This window comes from Hemitrygon akajei, chromosome 6, assembly GCF_048418815.1.
Source record: "Hemitrygon akajei chromosome 6, sHemAka1.3, whole genome shotgun sequence".
NCBI lineage: Eukaryota > Metazoa > Chordata > Chondrichthyes > Myliobatiformes > Dasyatidae > Hemitrygon > Hemitrygon akajei.
Window position 1 is genome coordinate 65,190,316 of NC_133129.1, and position 15,218 is coordinate 65,205,533.

Genomic DNA, 15,218 nt, shown 5'->3' on the forward strand with positions numbered 1-15,218 from the left:
AAGCCACTGCATTTTAAAAAGAGGACCCGAGGAACAGAATATCAGATTTTATATTTAAAAACAGTCATTTATTTCTGGCACACAACGCCCAAAGGGGTGGAGGCAAACAATTATTATTTTGAAGCACTGAGAGACACACAAATAGGCAAAGAATAGAAAGATGCACTCCTAATGTAGGCAAATAGATTAGTATACATGGGCAAAAGGTCAGCGTAGACACAATGAGCCAAAGGATTCGTTTCTGTGCTGTACAACTCTATGACATCACTAATTCCCACCCTAACTTTTGGAATTCCTTCCAAAAATATCAACTGCACTTTGCCATCTATTCTCTGGTTATACATTTTGTTTGACAGTGCACTTGTGAAAGATCTTGCCCAGTTATACTATATTAAAAGGGATTAGACAGTTGCTATCCTACACTACACAAATTAAATTAGGCAGTTCAGAAAAAAATGTTTTACTCTTTGGTGGTCACATCTAGTTCAACACTTAGTACAAAATATTGGACACTTACCATCCCTGTCCAACCACAGTTTTCTCTGTCGGTAGAGAACAAGTTTACTATGAATGAAGGGCAAGAGTAGTTTAACGCACCAGCTTTCTAGACCAAGTTTATTTTCCACTAGCACTACTGGACTCCGGTTGCACCTGGCTTCAAGACATGGAATCAATCCGATCTCATCACTGAAAAAGAAAACACAGGAGAAAGCAAGTTACACCACCTTCACACTGGAGCCAATCTTTTGCATGCATTTCCCCATTGGAGATTTTGGTCTTTTGCAAGTATTTACACCCACTGTAAATTAAGATAGCACAATATCAGTAATGAATCAAAACGCCAACAGAAGTAAATATCAGCAGTAGGCCAACCAGCACACACAACATACATCTGTAACCTCCAATTTGCAGGAATGCAGCCGCTATAATGATGGTTTAAATCTCAACTGCAGCAAAGCCGCAGAATTCCTCAACATAAATGAAATCAGACAGACACCAGTATAACAAGAGATCATTGTCTCATATCCATGGCCTCACAAGGAAGCCGGTTCGTGCACGGACGAGCTGAGACCGTCTTTAAGCCGACAAATAAATACAATTTTTGAAATCCCCCCCCCCCAACCCCGCGCTCGGTATTAACAGATTAAATTCTTTCAAACTGCCCAACTTCTGCTCAATTTCTTCTCCTAAATGCATGCTCCGCCCTTATCCTCTTTAGATTAACCTCCAACTCTTCCTTCCAACAACAGTCTCTACCCGCCCCCCCACCCCTAAAATCCCATCCTTTAATTTGCGGCGCTGAATCGGCCGCTTCTGGGCGGTGCCTGGCCTGGTCGGGTATGCGGGAATAGGCTGTGGCTACCTCTGCTGTTCCTTACATGTTGGGGTTCCTCCTAAAAGCGTTGGCAATGTCTTTGACAACCCTTTGAACCAAAAACTTCACCTCCTCTTCCGACTCTGCCATCTTCCTCACTCCCCTCGCCGACTGCACTACTTCCGGGGCAAGCCAGGGAGGGGAAAAATACACGTTACTTTTTAAAAGGACAGCCGCACGCCTGACACAGCAACCTCACTTGACAGCCCGGGGGCCGGGAGCAGGCGGGGGCAACAGCGAGGCGGCTGCTGCAAACACCCCCCCCCCACACACACACACACACACACACACTCAAACGTGCCCAATCTAGTCTCTGCAAAACGTGCAGCACTTAAAAAGCTCTTTCGCTTATCAGCTCCCTACGCACCGCAACACTACTCCTGAAAAAGGGTGCACAATATTAGCTGCCTAATTATTTATGCATGTGTGCAATACCACAGCCACTTTAAAAAAAAGAGAGGGTAAGGATTTTATTAGTGCTCTTCAACCTATCTAGCGGTACCTTTTGCCAAAAGCTGTTTGTAATTTCACTGGAAGGGGGTAGATGTGCAACTAATTAGATTGATCCCCTCCCCACCCCGAAACTAGAGGTATATTTATTATCTGCTTCATTTACTGTAGTGTAGTGGATGATAACAAATCTAGAGTCATTTGGAAGGGGCCCTTAATCATCTTTATTATAAAGTCCACTCCCCAGAATACAAGAAATAGAAGCAATTATAGGCCATTCAGCTCCCTGCCCTTTCTATGGAATTTATGGCAGATCTGTTACCTCCTGCACTATCCTCATATCCAATTAATCCATATTTAAACATCTATTGATCACAAATTTTGATATGGGCAGTGACTGAATCCCCCCACAGCCCTCTTGGACGAAAAACTCAGGTGTTACTTTTACTTTTATTGTCACCAAACAATTGGTACTAGAGCGTACAATCATCACAGCGATTTTTGATTCTGTGCTTCGCGCTCCCTGAAGTACAAATCAAAGTAAATATGATAAAAATTTAAATTATATATCATAATTAGAAAATAGAAAAGGGAAAGTAAGGTAGTGCAAGTCAGGTCCAGATATTTGGAAGGTACGGCCCAGATCCGGGTCAGGATCCATTCAGCAGTCTTATCACAGTTGGAAAGAAGCTGTTCCTGAATCTGGCCGTATGAATCTTCAAGCTCCTGAACCTTCTCCCGGAGGGAAGAGGGACAAAAAGTGTGTTGGCTGGGGGGGTCATGTCCTTGATTATCTTGGCAGCACTGTTCCGACAGCTTGCGGTGTAAAGTGAGTCCAAGGAAGGAAGATTGGTTTGTGTGATGTGCTGGGCTATGTTCACGATCTTCTGCAGCTTCCGGTCTTGGCAGGACAACTTCCATACCAGGTTGTGATGCACCCTAGAAGAATGCTATCTACGGTGCACCTATAAAAATTAGTGAGGGTTTTAGGGTGTGGTGAACTACATATACCTGTCTGGACACGCCCCCTGATGACTGCTCCTGTGGCTCCTCCCACAGACCCCTGTATAAAGGTGATGGAGGTCTGAGCCCAGCCTCTCAGTCTCTAGGATGTAGTATGGTGGTCACTCACAGCTTGTTCCTTCTTCCAGTCAATAATAGCCGATACCTCGCTTTTACGTCTCAGAGTGAGTTATTGATGGTGCATCATAGGGGACAGGCCAAATTTCTTCAGCTTTCTCAGGAAGTAAAGGTGCTGGTGGGCCTTCTTGGCAGTGGACGCTGCTTGGTTAGACCAAGTCAGGTCATTTGTGATATTCACCCCGAGGAACTTAAAGCTTTTGACCAGTTCCACCTGCGCACCACTGATGTAGATTGGGTTGTGCGGTCCGCTACTCTTTCTGCAGTCAACAACCAATTCCTTCGTCTTGCTGATGTTGAGGGATAGGTTATTGTCTTTGCACCATGCCACCAGGTTCTTAATTTCCTCTCTGTACTCAGACTCATCAGTACCCAAGATGCTGCCTACAATTGTGGTGTCATCAGCAAACTAGAGTGTGAGAGTGTGGGAATGTATCAAATTCAATTTTATCCATTTCAATGAGCTCAACTCTTATTCTTCTAAATTAAGAGGGTACCCAGCTAGTCTGGTTAATCATCCCTCAAACAACCAATTCACCATCCCAGGAATTAATCTCATAAACTGCCATTGCAGTCCTCTAGTGAACGTAGACTTTTGTACATGGGAGACTAGCATTATGTATACTATTGCAGATAAGGCATCACCAACTTTCTAAATCATTGGAGAAAGAGATATTTACTCTTGTACTGAAAATCTCTTGCAATAAAAATCAACATGCCATTTGTCTTAATTGCTCACTGAACCTCCTTGCAGTGACTGATGCAAAAGTTGAACTCATAGTATTCACAACACATGAACAGACCCTTCAGCCTACAATATCAGTGCTGATCATCCATTCTCTTCATGTTTATGTGTCTGTCAAATTCCTATTAAAGGCCACTATAGTGTTTGCTTCTACCACCACCAGTGGTTTTGAGGCACCCACCACTCTCTGTGGAAAAAGGGTGCCCTGCACATTTCCCTTCAGATTTCCACCTCCCATCTTTAAGTTATACTCTCTTGATTCTGACATTGCTACCTTGGGAAAGGGAGTGATTATCTACCCTTGCTGTGCCTATATTGTTATAAACATCCATTAGATCCCTCCAAAGTTGAATATGAACGCCTTTCATGTTCTCAACAATATAAAAGACACACTCCTTTTTCTAATTCTCCTAACAAAATAGATGGCGTCACATTTTTTCCACATTATATTCCATCTGCCTTGTGTTCACCTGTTCACTAAACCTGTCTATACCCTGTGAAGCCTATATCAGTCCATAATGCCACTTGGTATTGTATTGTCCTCAAACGTGTACGTATATGTTGCACTTGGCATGATTACATGGATTTAGAATGCGAACAGTTAGCCCCCCCGAACCTGGGTACAGTGGGGACACAAGAGACTACAGATGCTGGAATACGGTGCAAACAACAGACTACTGCATGAACTCAGCAGATCAGGCAGCATGCTCTTTGAATCTTTAAATGTATAGAGTTGATGTTTCAAGTCAAGATCCTTGACCTGCACTGGTCACTCCAAAACCAATCCTTCCTGCATTCCCAACCTGTACAGAACACTTTTATTCCTACTCTCCGTTTTCTATCAGCCACAATCTCCATGAGTATTTTACCCCCAATATTATGCACTTCAAACTTGTTTAATAATCTCCTGGTCCTTTATCAAAAGCCCCTCTGAAAGACTAAGTTTACCCAGACAGTTCTGCTAGTTACCATCTCAAATATTCAGACTGATTTGTGAAATTCCCTTTTACGTTTACTTTCTTCATTACAATAAAATTGACCGTTCAGCCCAAAGGAGCATTCCTATCAGTCCCATTCCCAAAACAGCAAATCCATTGGTGTCATGCCCTCTCTCCCATTTCCCTAAGGTCTGCTACTTACTCTTCCTCACATGTCAATCAAACATCCTTTGGCCCTTTTGCCACTTATCTACAAAAAATGATAACTTACAGCACACAATTAGTCCACCAGCAAAAATTCAGGATGTGGGAGGAAACTGGAGCATCCAGTGGAACTCCACATTGCCATGGAGACAACATGCAATCTCCACATAGATAGCACTGATGATGAATGTTATTCAAACCTACTGTTATTTTCCAAATGCCTTATATAATTCTTTTAACAAAGAGCTCCGGCATCTTAATTACTATTGATGTCAGACTTACTGGTTTGTAGTGCTTATGTTGTACATAGAAACACAGAAACATAGTAAACCTACAGCATAATACGGGCCCTTCGGCCCACAATCCTGTGCTGAACATGTACTTACTTTAGAAATTACCTAGGATTACCCATAGCCCTTTATTTTTCTAAGCTCCATGTATGTATCCAGGAGTCTCTTAAAAGACCCTGTCGTATCTACCTCCACCACCGTTGCCGGCAGCCCATTCCACACACTCACCACTCTCTGCGGAAAAAACTTACCCTGACATTTCTTCTTGTACCTACTTCCAAGCACCTTAAAACTGTGCCTTCTCATGTTAGCCATTACAGCCCTGGGAAAAAGCCTCTGACTATCCACACGATCAATGCCTCTCATCATCTTATACACCTCTATCAGGTCACCTCTCGTCCTCCGATGCTCCAAGGAGAAAAGGCCAAGTTCACTCAATCTAATCTCATAAGGTGAGAGCCCATTGATGATGCAAAGATCATTGCCAGAGGCTCAGCAATCTCCTCCCTCATCTCCCACCGTAGCCTGGGGTACATCTCATCCATTCCCGGAGACTTATCCAGCTTGATGCTTTCCAAAGGTAGCTATCCTGTGTAATTGCAATTACGAAGAAAGCACGGCTGTGCTTCTACTTCCTTAGATGTTTATAAAGATTCAGCACGTCATCCTAAACGTTGATAAACTTCTATAGATGTGTGGTGGAAAGTATATTGACTGGCTGCATCACAGCCTAGTTTGGAAATATCAATGTCCTTGAACAGAAAATCCCACAAAAAGTAGTGAATGTGGCCCAGTCCGTCGCAGCTGAAGCCCTCTCCACCACTGAGCACATCTACACAGAGCACTGTTGCAGGAAAGCAGCATCCATCAACAAAGACCCCCACCACCCAGGCCATGCTCACTTCTCCCTGTCCATTAGGAAGCAGGTACAGGAGCTTCAGGACTCACACCACCAGGTCCAGGAACAGTTATTAGTTCTCAACTATCAGGTTTTTGAACTAGAGGAGCTAACCACTCTATTTCACTTGCCCCATCACTGAATGGTTCCCCACAGCCTATAGATGCATTTTCAAGGACTCTTCATCTCATGTTGTCAATATTTATTATTATTATTTTTCTCTTTAGTATTTGCACAGTTTGTTGTTTGAAGTATTGTGGAATATCGGTAGCTCAGGTTAGCTATTTGGAAATTTGGTTGATTGCCGAGCTTGGCAAAATGTTGGCAGATGTTTCGGCTCCAAACGGGAAGCCACCATCATTGTGTAGATGCAGGATTCTCTCCTCAGAATGCCAGCTTATATACTTCTCTGGAGTCCCAATGGATATTGATTAGATGCTGTGATCTGGTTGGCTGGTTCAAAACACTGTGAACAGTTTAGCTGTGGAAGATTCTGATTGACTGGCTTCAAGGGAGGTTCATTGGAAGTATTTGGTTCACCGTCCAGATCTTGAAGTTACTGGTGATTCGTTGATTGTTGACATCATTGTTTCTCTTTTCTCCATAAGGATTTATATACTGGATCTATGTCGATGTGTTTGTTGATGGATTCTCCTGTAGAGAACCATGCTTCGAGAAATTCTCATTCTTTTCTTGTTCTTGTTTGAGTCAAGACTCTTGCTGTCATCCATTGAAATGGTGTCCTTCTTCATCTTCATGAATTGATACAAATACATCAACATAGAACAGTGAAGGACTTAGTAAAACAGAGGGAAGGTTAATAATTAATGGGAAAAGAATAATAATCAAAAATCCAAATTATATTTGAAGTAGTCTCTAGGGAGTGGGCATTGATACGTACAAACACACTCAGAGATTTCATTTCCTGGAATTACTGAATGATAAAGCATAGAAGGTGGGCATTCATCCACTGTATTTGCACTTGTACTTTGAAAGAGCAAATACAGTGGGTGAATGCCCACCTTCTATGATTTCCCCTTACTGGCCTGTATTCTGCCCCTCATGAAGAAAGTGCTGAATGTTCCCAGTTCTTACAGAGTCAAATGGAAATTAAGATACATTTGTATTTTATCTTTATCATAGATTTTATACTTTTTTCAGTTCACCCCAGAATGCTTTACATCCAATGAATTTTTTTTTCTGTTGTGTCTTCACCATTGTAATATCTGAATTACTGCAATTACTTTGCACATAGCATGCTCCGACAATTAAGAGCTAATAACCAAACAGAACTTAAAATAGAACCAAATTCACCTCCCTCTGGTGCTCGTCCCCCCCTTTTTTTTCTTCCATGGCTTTCTGTAATCTCCTATTAGATTCCTCCTTCTCCTACACTGTATCTCTTTCAGCAATCAACTTCCTAGCTCTTTACTTCACCCCTCCCACTCCCAGTTAAACCTTCTGTTTCTCCCTGCCCTCCCTCCACCTTTTAACTTTACTCTTCATCCAGTCCTGATTAAGGGTCTCAGCCCAAAACGTTGTCTGTACACTTTTCCATAGATGCTGCCTGGCCAACCGAGTTCCACCAGCATTTTGTGTGTTCTATACTTTTACTTTACTCCAGCATCAGTAGATTTTCTCTTGTTTGTAATAACCAAATAGATGTTGATTGAGGGATAATTATTGGCTGGGTCTACTTTTCGTCAAATTAGGTCCCATGGGATCTCTAATGTTTTCATGAAGAAGCAGAGGGAGCCTTAGAGAAGCAGTGTTATTTCCAAATCACGCAAACCCTAACCCTAACACTGGAGTGTCAGTCTACCTTCTGGACTGCAACTTGAAGGAATCTTCACATATGCAGTTTGGTGGGGGGGGGGGGGGGGCGGGTGGGATGTGCAAAATTTAAAATTTGATTACTTTTTCTCTGCAGCGTTGCTATTTTTTTTGAGAAAGAAGGTGGGTGAAAGAAGCAAAAAAAAAAGTCAGAAATCTAATAGTGCGTTCGAGTGCAAAATCCACAGAACCAGTATAACACACTGAAGGCTGGCCTTCCAAAAACTACCTAATTCCATGAGGGGAATAGTTGGGTGAATTAAACCGGCTGCAGGAATTTTCCTCTGTGATATCAGTCCATCCTGGGTTAAAGAACAGTTCTGCATTTGACCTCTATAGAAAAACGATGTGAGGGTGTCAAGGGCGCCAGAGGTGCGGCAACATTTGCGGGCTACCCCCAGCACATTCTCAGACCATGTTGGTCATTGACGCAAAAACAACACATTTCGCTGTATGTTTGATGTACATGTGACAAGTAACGGTCACCTTTAAAATAATAAATTTTTGGAATTTAATTTTCAGAATTCTGGAAAGGTTTTATAAAATCCAAGCAGCTCCTTGCAGAGTAACATTAATCATTTCAGGTGTCCTTCCGTTCCTGGCAATAGTAATGGAAGGAAATTGATTTATCTACCCTTAGTTTTAAGTAGAAGTGGCACATTTAGTCAATGAGTCAATTCATTTAATTACACAGAAGCTGAATGCACAAGCAGGCTACTTAACACAGCCGGTGTTTAGCCTCTTCTCCCATTGTTCTAATACAGCGTAAGTGCATAACCTACTCTTTCTCCCCCTTTGTTACACTTCTGATGAAACCTCCTGCCCAGCCTTCTTGTTTATAGAGTGGGAGTGGTAACTGTGAAATTCAGTCCATCCTGGGCATGATGCAGAGAAAAGGGAGAAGGATGAATAGCAGGTCTCTTGGATTTCTCTGTGTTTGGGAACACAACACATTAAATGAGGAGAAATTGGAGAGCTATAATTTTTCAGATCATGGGAATGACCTAACTGTGGGTATGCACTCTTGCAAGAGGAGCTGAGGAGGGTATGATTGAAGATTGTGTTGATTCACTGTGCCACCTCACTTTGGGAGACCTATTAATTGTTCAATGGTTACATTACTCATATGTTAAATTCTTTATCACAATCACAAGAAAGTCTGCAGATGCTGGAAATCAAAGCAACACACTCGAGGAGCTCAGCAGGTCGGGCAGCATCAATAGAAATGAGTAAAACAGTTGTTGTTTTGACCGAGACCCTTCATCAGGATTGAGAAGAATGGGGAAGATACCAGAATAAGAAGATGGGAGGGGGGAGACGTTAGCTAGAAGGTGATAGGTGAAGCCAGGTGGATGGGAAAGGTCAAGACAAGGTAACTGTTAGGAGAGGACCTTCACACCATCCACCATGAGTGGGATTTCCTGTTGGCCAAACATTTTAACTGCCATTCCCATTTCTGTTCCTATAAGGTGTTGTTGGAGGGTCTAGGTACCCTCCAACCTGATGGCATGAACTTTGATTTCTCCAACTTCCAGTGAACAAATTCCACCCACTTCCTCTATTCCACACTCTGACCTCACACTGCATCTGACCTGCCCATTACTTCCCCCGGGTCACTTCCTTCTTCCCTTTCTCCTATCGTCCACTCTCCTCTCAGATTCTATCTTCTCCAGCCCTTGACTTATCCCACCCATGGGAATTGGTAGGTTTATGAAAGATTTCAGATGAAAGTTTGTCTCTAGAGATGGAGACAGAAAGGGGGGAGGTGTGGACCAAGTGAATTTAAATGCAGGGTGGAAGTTAGAGGCAAAGTTGATGAAATTGACACATCGACTCCTGCCTGAGGAGTAATTTGGATCCACTCTATTTGCCTACCGGCCCTTCACTCAATTATGGAACATCTGGACAATGAAGATGCATACGCCAGGATCCCCTTCATTGACCACAGCCCAGCATTCAACACTATCATTCCCTCAAAACTCATCACTAAACTCCAAGACTTGGGACTTGATACCTTCCTGTAGAACTGGATCCTCAATTCCCTCACTTGCAGACCCCAGTCAGTTTGGATTTTCAACAACATCTCCTCCACAACCACCACCACCAACACAGGTGTACCACTATGCTGTGTGCTGAGTCCCCTGCTCTATTTGCTTTATACCTATGACTGTGAGGCTAAGCACCACTCCAATGCCATATTTAAATTTGCTGACAACACCACGGCTCTTGGACCGTGGATCAAAGACCGTGGGCTCTTGGATCAAAGGTGGTGATGTATCAGCATATAGGAAGATAATTGAAAATCTGGTCGAATGACAACAACAATTCAACGTTGCCAGGGCTCCATGAGCTAGTCCTCACTGATCACTCATTGTTGCTCCTGATTCCAGCATTTGCAGTCTTTTGTATCTTCATATTATGCATTTGAAATAAGTCCATTCCACCAATTATCAACATTGCTCTTCCTTTATTTTCAATCACAGGGCAAGGCATGTCCTAGTAGGGACTTGATTGCTTTTTATTAAACTTCTGTAGAGGTGTCCCAGAGCCACTTTCTTAAACCATTGCAGTCAGCTTCAGGATGTATTCATTGCATTATATAGCTTTGAGGTGCACTGTTAACATGGGCTATTTTTAACGGGGAGAACATTATCTTTCTGCAAACCATAAAAATGTTACATTATATACATACCAATTGGAAAATATCATTTAAGGATAGTGTTGGTCATTGGTTGAACACTAACATATTTATTATTACTGTATTTAACATTTTTGAATATATTTGGTATGATTCAACATTTATTGTGGGAACATTACCTTTCGAGGCGGGTAACAAAATTGATAGAATTTTCAACTAGACAATACTGTTCATTGTCAGTATTAACTACTGGATGTAAATATTTATTGTGGGAGAACATTGTTTTTCTAGATGTATCAAAAACCCAATGTTAAGTAATTTTAATTTGAAAAGGTCACTTCAGGAAGATACTGGAATAAAATGATTTGCTGTTAATATATTACAGTTAAAGATATTTGATTAAATAAAACGATGAACATTAAGTTTAATATTTTTCTGTAATGAGAAAAGTCTGAGTTTTGGTTTTATATACTATCTGGAACATTAAACTTGCAGCTAACTTCCTTTGGGAAAATAGACCGACAGCTAGTTTGCGGAGGGATTCCCGCAACGCATCACTCCCGGGTGTATCACACCCGCGCCCCTAGCAACGGGTTTAAAAGTTAAAGGCAATTAGCACAGGGTTTTGCTTTATGGACGCAGCTTGAGCCTTTGTTTCGTGACGTTTTCTCCTTGTGATAAAACTCTCCTCGCGCTGTCGTCACTACGACGTAAAAAGGTGAGAGTAAACTTCGGGGATACAGGAGTTCGCTGTTGTGGGGTGAACTGAGGGAGACGGAGACAGGAAGAACGAACTAAGAGTGAGGGAGAAGCTAATAGTGCCAAGAATTAACTGGGAGTGAAGGAGATAGAGAAAAGAGGCATCCGAGAGATAAGGGGGGTGAGGGAGGTTTAAGGAGCAACTGAGTCATAAAAATTATCTGGGCGAGGCGCAAAGGAACTAAGAAATAAGAAGGAGCCGAGAGAAATAAGAAATAAGACTACTGAGAGAATTGGGAGTGAGACAAAAGAGAATTGAGAGTGGACTGAAAGAGGAATAAGTAAGAAAATTGAGCGTGAGAAAGCAGAAGGATCTGAGAGGCAACCAATAATGAGGGAGAAGGGAACAGAGAAATAAGAGGGACAGAAAGGGAGCGGTCTATTGGGAGAATTAAGATTGAGACAGAAAAGGGGTAATAGTGAGACCAGAGTAAAAGATAAAACTGGTATAAAGATAGACAAGAAAGCTGAGAGAGAATAAAGCTCACAATTCATAGAGACTCAATATTTGACTCAGCTGAGTAAAATAGAAAACTGAACCAGTGAGGAGAGAAAGGAAAACTACGCTAGAATACAAGAAAACTGAGATAGGAGATAAGTGAGAAATAAGAAAGAGGAAGTTTTAACTGGGGAGATAGGTGATAACTCAGGATAAGACCAGAAATCTAAGAAAAGTGAAAGAGGTGAAAGCTAATTGAGTGAAATTAAAAAAAAAGCTGAGACAGGAAAGAAGTGGGAGAGAAAGGAGGCACCCAGGGGAGCTAGAAACTGGTGAGAGACATAGACAACTGTGAGAAAGCTAGGGATAAAAGGGAAAGGAAACAGAGAGGAGAGGCAACAGACACAAGGAAACACTGAGATAAAGGAGAACTGCGAGACAAGAGGAGACTGAGAAACAGAAGTCTAAGAAATAATTATGTAACCTGAGACAGAAATAGAGAAGTGAGAACTAAAAGACACACATCAAATTGAGGGAAAGGGAGGAGAAAACTGAGTGGAAGAGCTTTGGAAGCAAGATAGAAATGAACAAAGAGAGAGGTAGTTAAGAGGTTAGAGAAAACTGGAAGAGAGAATAGGAAACAATTGAGATACAACAGGGTATAAATAGAAAAGAAAGACTACTGAGAGAATTATGAAGATAATTGGATTGAATATCAGAGACGGAGAACTAACTGAGCACGAGATAGGAAAAGGAGGCAACTGAGAAAACGAGTACTAAAAATCGACAGAAGTGAATAGACACATCTGTGAAATATTGAGATAATTCAAAAAAAGAGCACAACAGAAAGTAATATCAAACAGATATGAACTGAGGTTCAAAATGAAAATAAGTGAAAATTGAGAGAAATAGAAGTATTTGTTGAGAACGGGCAGGGAACAAATTACAGACACAGCAAGATACAGCTAAGGCTTTGTGCTAGAGAAAGTATCGAACAACCAGAAACAGCACGAGGAGTGAAAAGAAATGTAGTGGGAAAGAGGCTTTGAGAGGAATCAGAAGTTGGGAAAGGGGGAAGGATTACGTGAGATAGACAAGAGTACACTGAGGAGCAGATTGATCAAGTACACTAAGAGACTGATCAAGTGCGAGTGGTATTTGAGTGTGAGCACACTGGGTGGATAAAAGGGAGAAGAATCAAAAGGGAGGAGACATAGGAAAATGAATTTTGGAAACAAATTTGAGGATCGTAAAGGATCTCTTGCTCTCCGCTCAACTCAAAAGACATATGCCAGACCTGTGTTGGTCTGCAACTGGTATGTAATTTAATCTGAAGAAAATCTTATTAAGCCTTGAATGTGTTCAAATGTAAAGATGCTAAGAATTAATCAATTGTTCTACTAAATCAACTTTGAATGATATAGAATATGGTGGTTTTGACCTGCTGGGGCTGAAGGGGGCTGACGTGGAGGGCGGGGGGGGGGGGGGGGGAGAGTAGGGGAGGGAAACATATTAGTTGCCTCTATAAAACAAAATGTAGAAGATGTGTTAGTTGATATATATCTCTCTCTAGAGTGAGAAAAAATATGAGTTAATGATGTTTATCTATAAATAGGATTTTCACTGTTAGCCAATAACAAGGATGATGCTAATGATGCTTGTGTGTACATGGTCCAGTGAAGCTGTCAAGGATTTATATGAATAGTTAAATTAGAACATTCAAAGATGACAGTTTGAGATACACATCCATTATCTTTACAGAGGTACCATCTTGCTAATTGCAAGATTGATATATTTGTGCAGAGGATATTAAACCACAGAAAGTTATCCGCTCTAGTCTAAGTACTCTTTTTAAAAAAAAAAATAGCAGTGCTCACCCTCTCTGGCATTGACATTAACTCTTAATTTTTAAAAATGTACAATTTAAAATAAAAGCATTTTACTTCTCACTTTGGTGCCATCTCCATTTCTGAGAGAAGGAATTCCTCACATTAGTCTTGTGATATCAGCTCATAATTCTGAAACTACTTCCCCTAGTTTTGGGAAACATGGGGAGACATAATATCTGGGTCAAGTCTTCCTCATTTACATGGGCTTCCATGTGCCTCCAGTCCAACACCATTAAGACTGACTTGTAAATGCAACATTATGATTGACTCTCATAAACCAAGCTCATCACCTGCTTCACATTAATTCAACGAAGGCAATAAATACTATCTTTGCAATCAACGCTCATATTTTGAAAATAAATATACAAGAGGGTTATTTGTTATTGGTCTGCATCCTCTGTTCCAGGCCATGATGCACTGCATCAAAACAATCTGGATATTGTCTCTTACGACATCATAAGAGATTCCCAAGGCTCTTTCTTAGAACCTTTTGTGATTGTCCACTTTGTTACCACTTATAAATTTACCTCAGAAGAAGTGGACAGGGAACCATGTTTGACATTTCTAAAACATCCGCTCCCAGTGTCATGCTCAGCTTGCAACTCCACCTCTGGGATTGCAGGAGCACTGCATGTATAAAAATGATGAAGGGATTCAGAGGGAGAGTTGATGAACATTCCTTTGGTGCTTCTGATGTAGTTCAGCTGATTCCTGCACTGCAGAGGAAGAAACCTCTTTGTAGAGAGGTGCCTGCACAAGTGAGGTCTTAAGACAAACCGTGAAGCACCTCTTTACAAAATGTGCATTGTCGTATTTAAGAAAGTAAAAACAGGAGTGTGCATCAATCATTCGGCTTCTAGAGACTGCTCTAGGCATTAATAAGATTAATTCTTGTCCTCAACGTCTTTGTGGCACATTTCTAGCCATCATCACCTCCCTTACCCCATCCTGGACCATGTGTCCGGAGGGTTGACTATTCTGTGGAAGGAAAGCATTTAGATGTCACTGATGTAGAACGTGTCAGGAAACTTGCACATAGCAAGATTCCACACAGAATAGTGTGAAATGAGGAGATGGCCTGTCTCTGGAAAGGTTGGACGAGGAGCTAATGTTGGCCCAGGCACTTGGGCAGAATCTCCTGCTCCTCAAAATAGAACAGAAACTGCCCTAATGACTATCTTAATATCTTTTTTTGTGTAGGTACCAGTACAGGGAAGCGGAGCCTAAAGATTATGATATAGATGCAGTTCCACGGGGAGAGCAGAAAGACTTGTTCCGCTCAACGTATAAACGCCTTTCAAACCTTGGTGATGAAGTAAGTAATCAAGCAGAAGTAAAAAATCAGCAAGTGGACCCATGTTTGAATTTATACTTGTGCTAGAATGTCCAAGAGCCAAGACATGAATTCAGTTGCATTTATTTGATGCTTTAGGCAAAAGCTTCAATTGTGTTTTAAACGCCTGCAGCAAATATCTGGGTATAACTCTGCATATATAAGCTGATTGTTAATGATTTCTCTTGTTTGTGATGGTAAATGATTTTCCTTTTTAAGAAGCTTTCAAGCTATAATGAATCTCATATTGTTTGTTGTGTTTTGATTAGTAGTGAGGAAACAGTTGA

General features: G+C 41.5%; 2 protein-coding genes across 2 annotated transcripts in view; one reads left to right on the forward strand and one right to left on the reverse strand.

Moving 5' to 3' along the window:
- The window catches only part of ptar1 (protein prenyltransferase alpha subunit repeat containing 1), a 41,815-nt gene extending 40,242 nt beyond the window's left edge, over positions 1–1,573 (reverse strand). Inside the window, exons 1-2 of the mRNA XM_073048518.1 lie at positions 1,380–1,573; positions 518–687 (exon numbers count right to left, since the gene is read on the reverse strand). Coding sequence (XP_072904619.1) covers positions 518–687; positions 1,380–1,465 — 256 coding nt within the window. The 5' untranslated portion in view covers positions 1,466–1,573. The remainder of the gene's footprint in view (positions 1–517; positions 688–1,379) is intronic.
- Positions 1,574–9,765: 8,192 nt separating this feature from the next.
- Positions 9,766–15,218, forward strand: part of LOC140729794 (cilia- and flagella-associated protein 95-like) — a 131,068-nt gene continuing 125,615 nt past the window's right edge. The window contains exons 1-4 of the mRNA XM_073050009.1: positions 9,766–9,893; positions 11,154–11,229; positions 12,994–13,025; positions 14,799–14,913. Coding sequence (XP_072906110.1) covers positions 9,766–9,893; positions 11,154–11,229; positions 12,994–13,025; positions 14,799–14,913 — 351 coding nt within the window. The remainder of the gene's footprint in view (positions 9,894–11,153; positions 11,230–12,993; positions 13,026–14,798; positions 14,914–15,218) is intronic.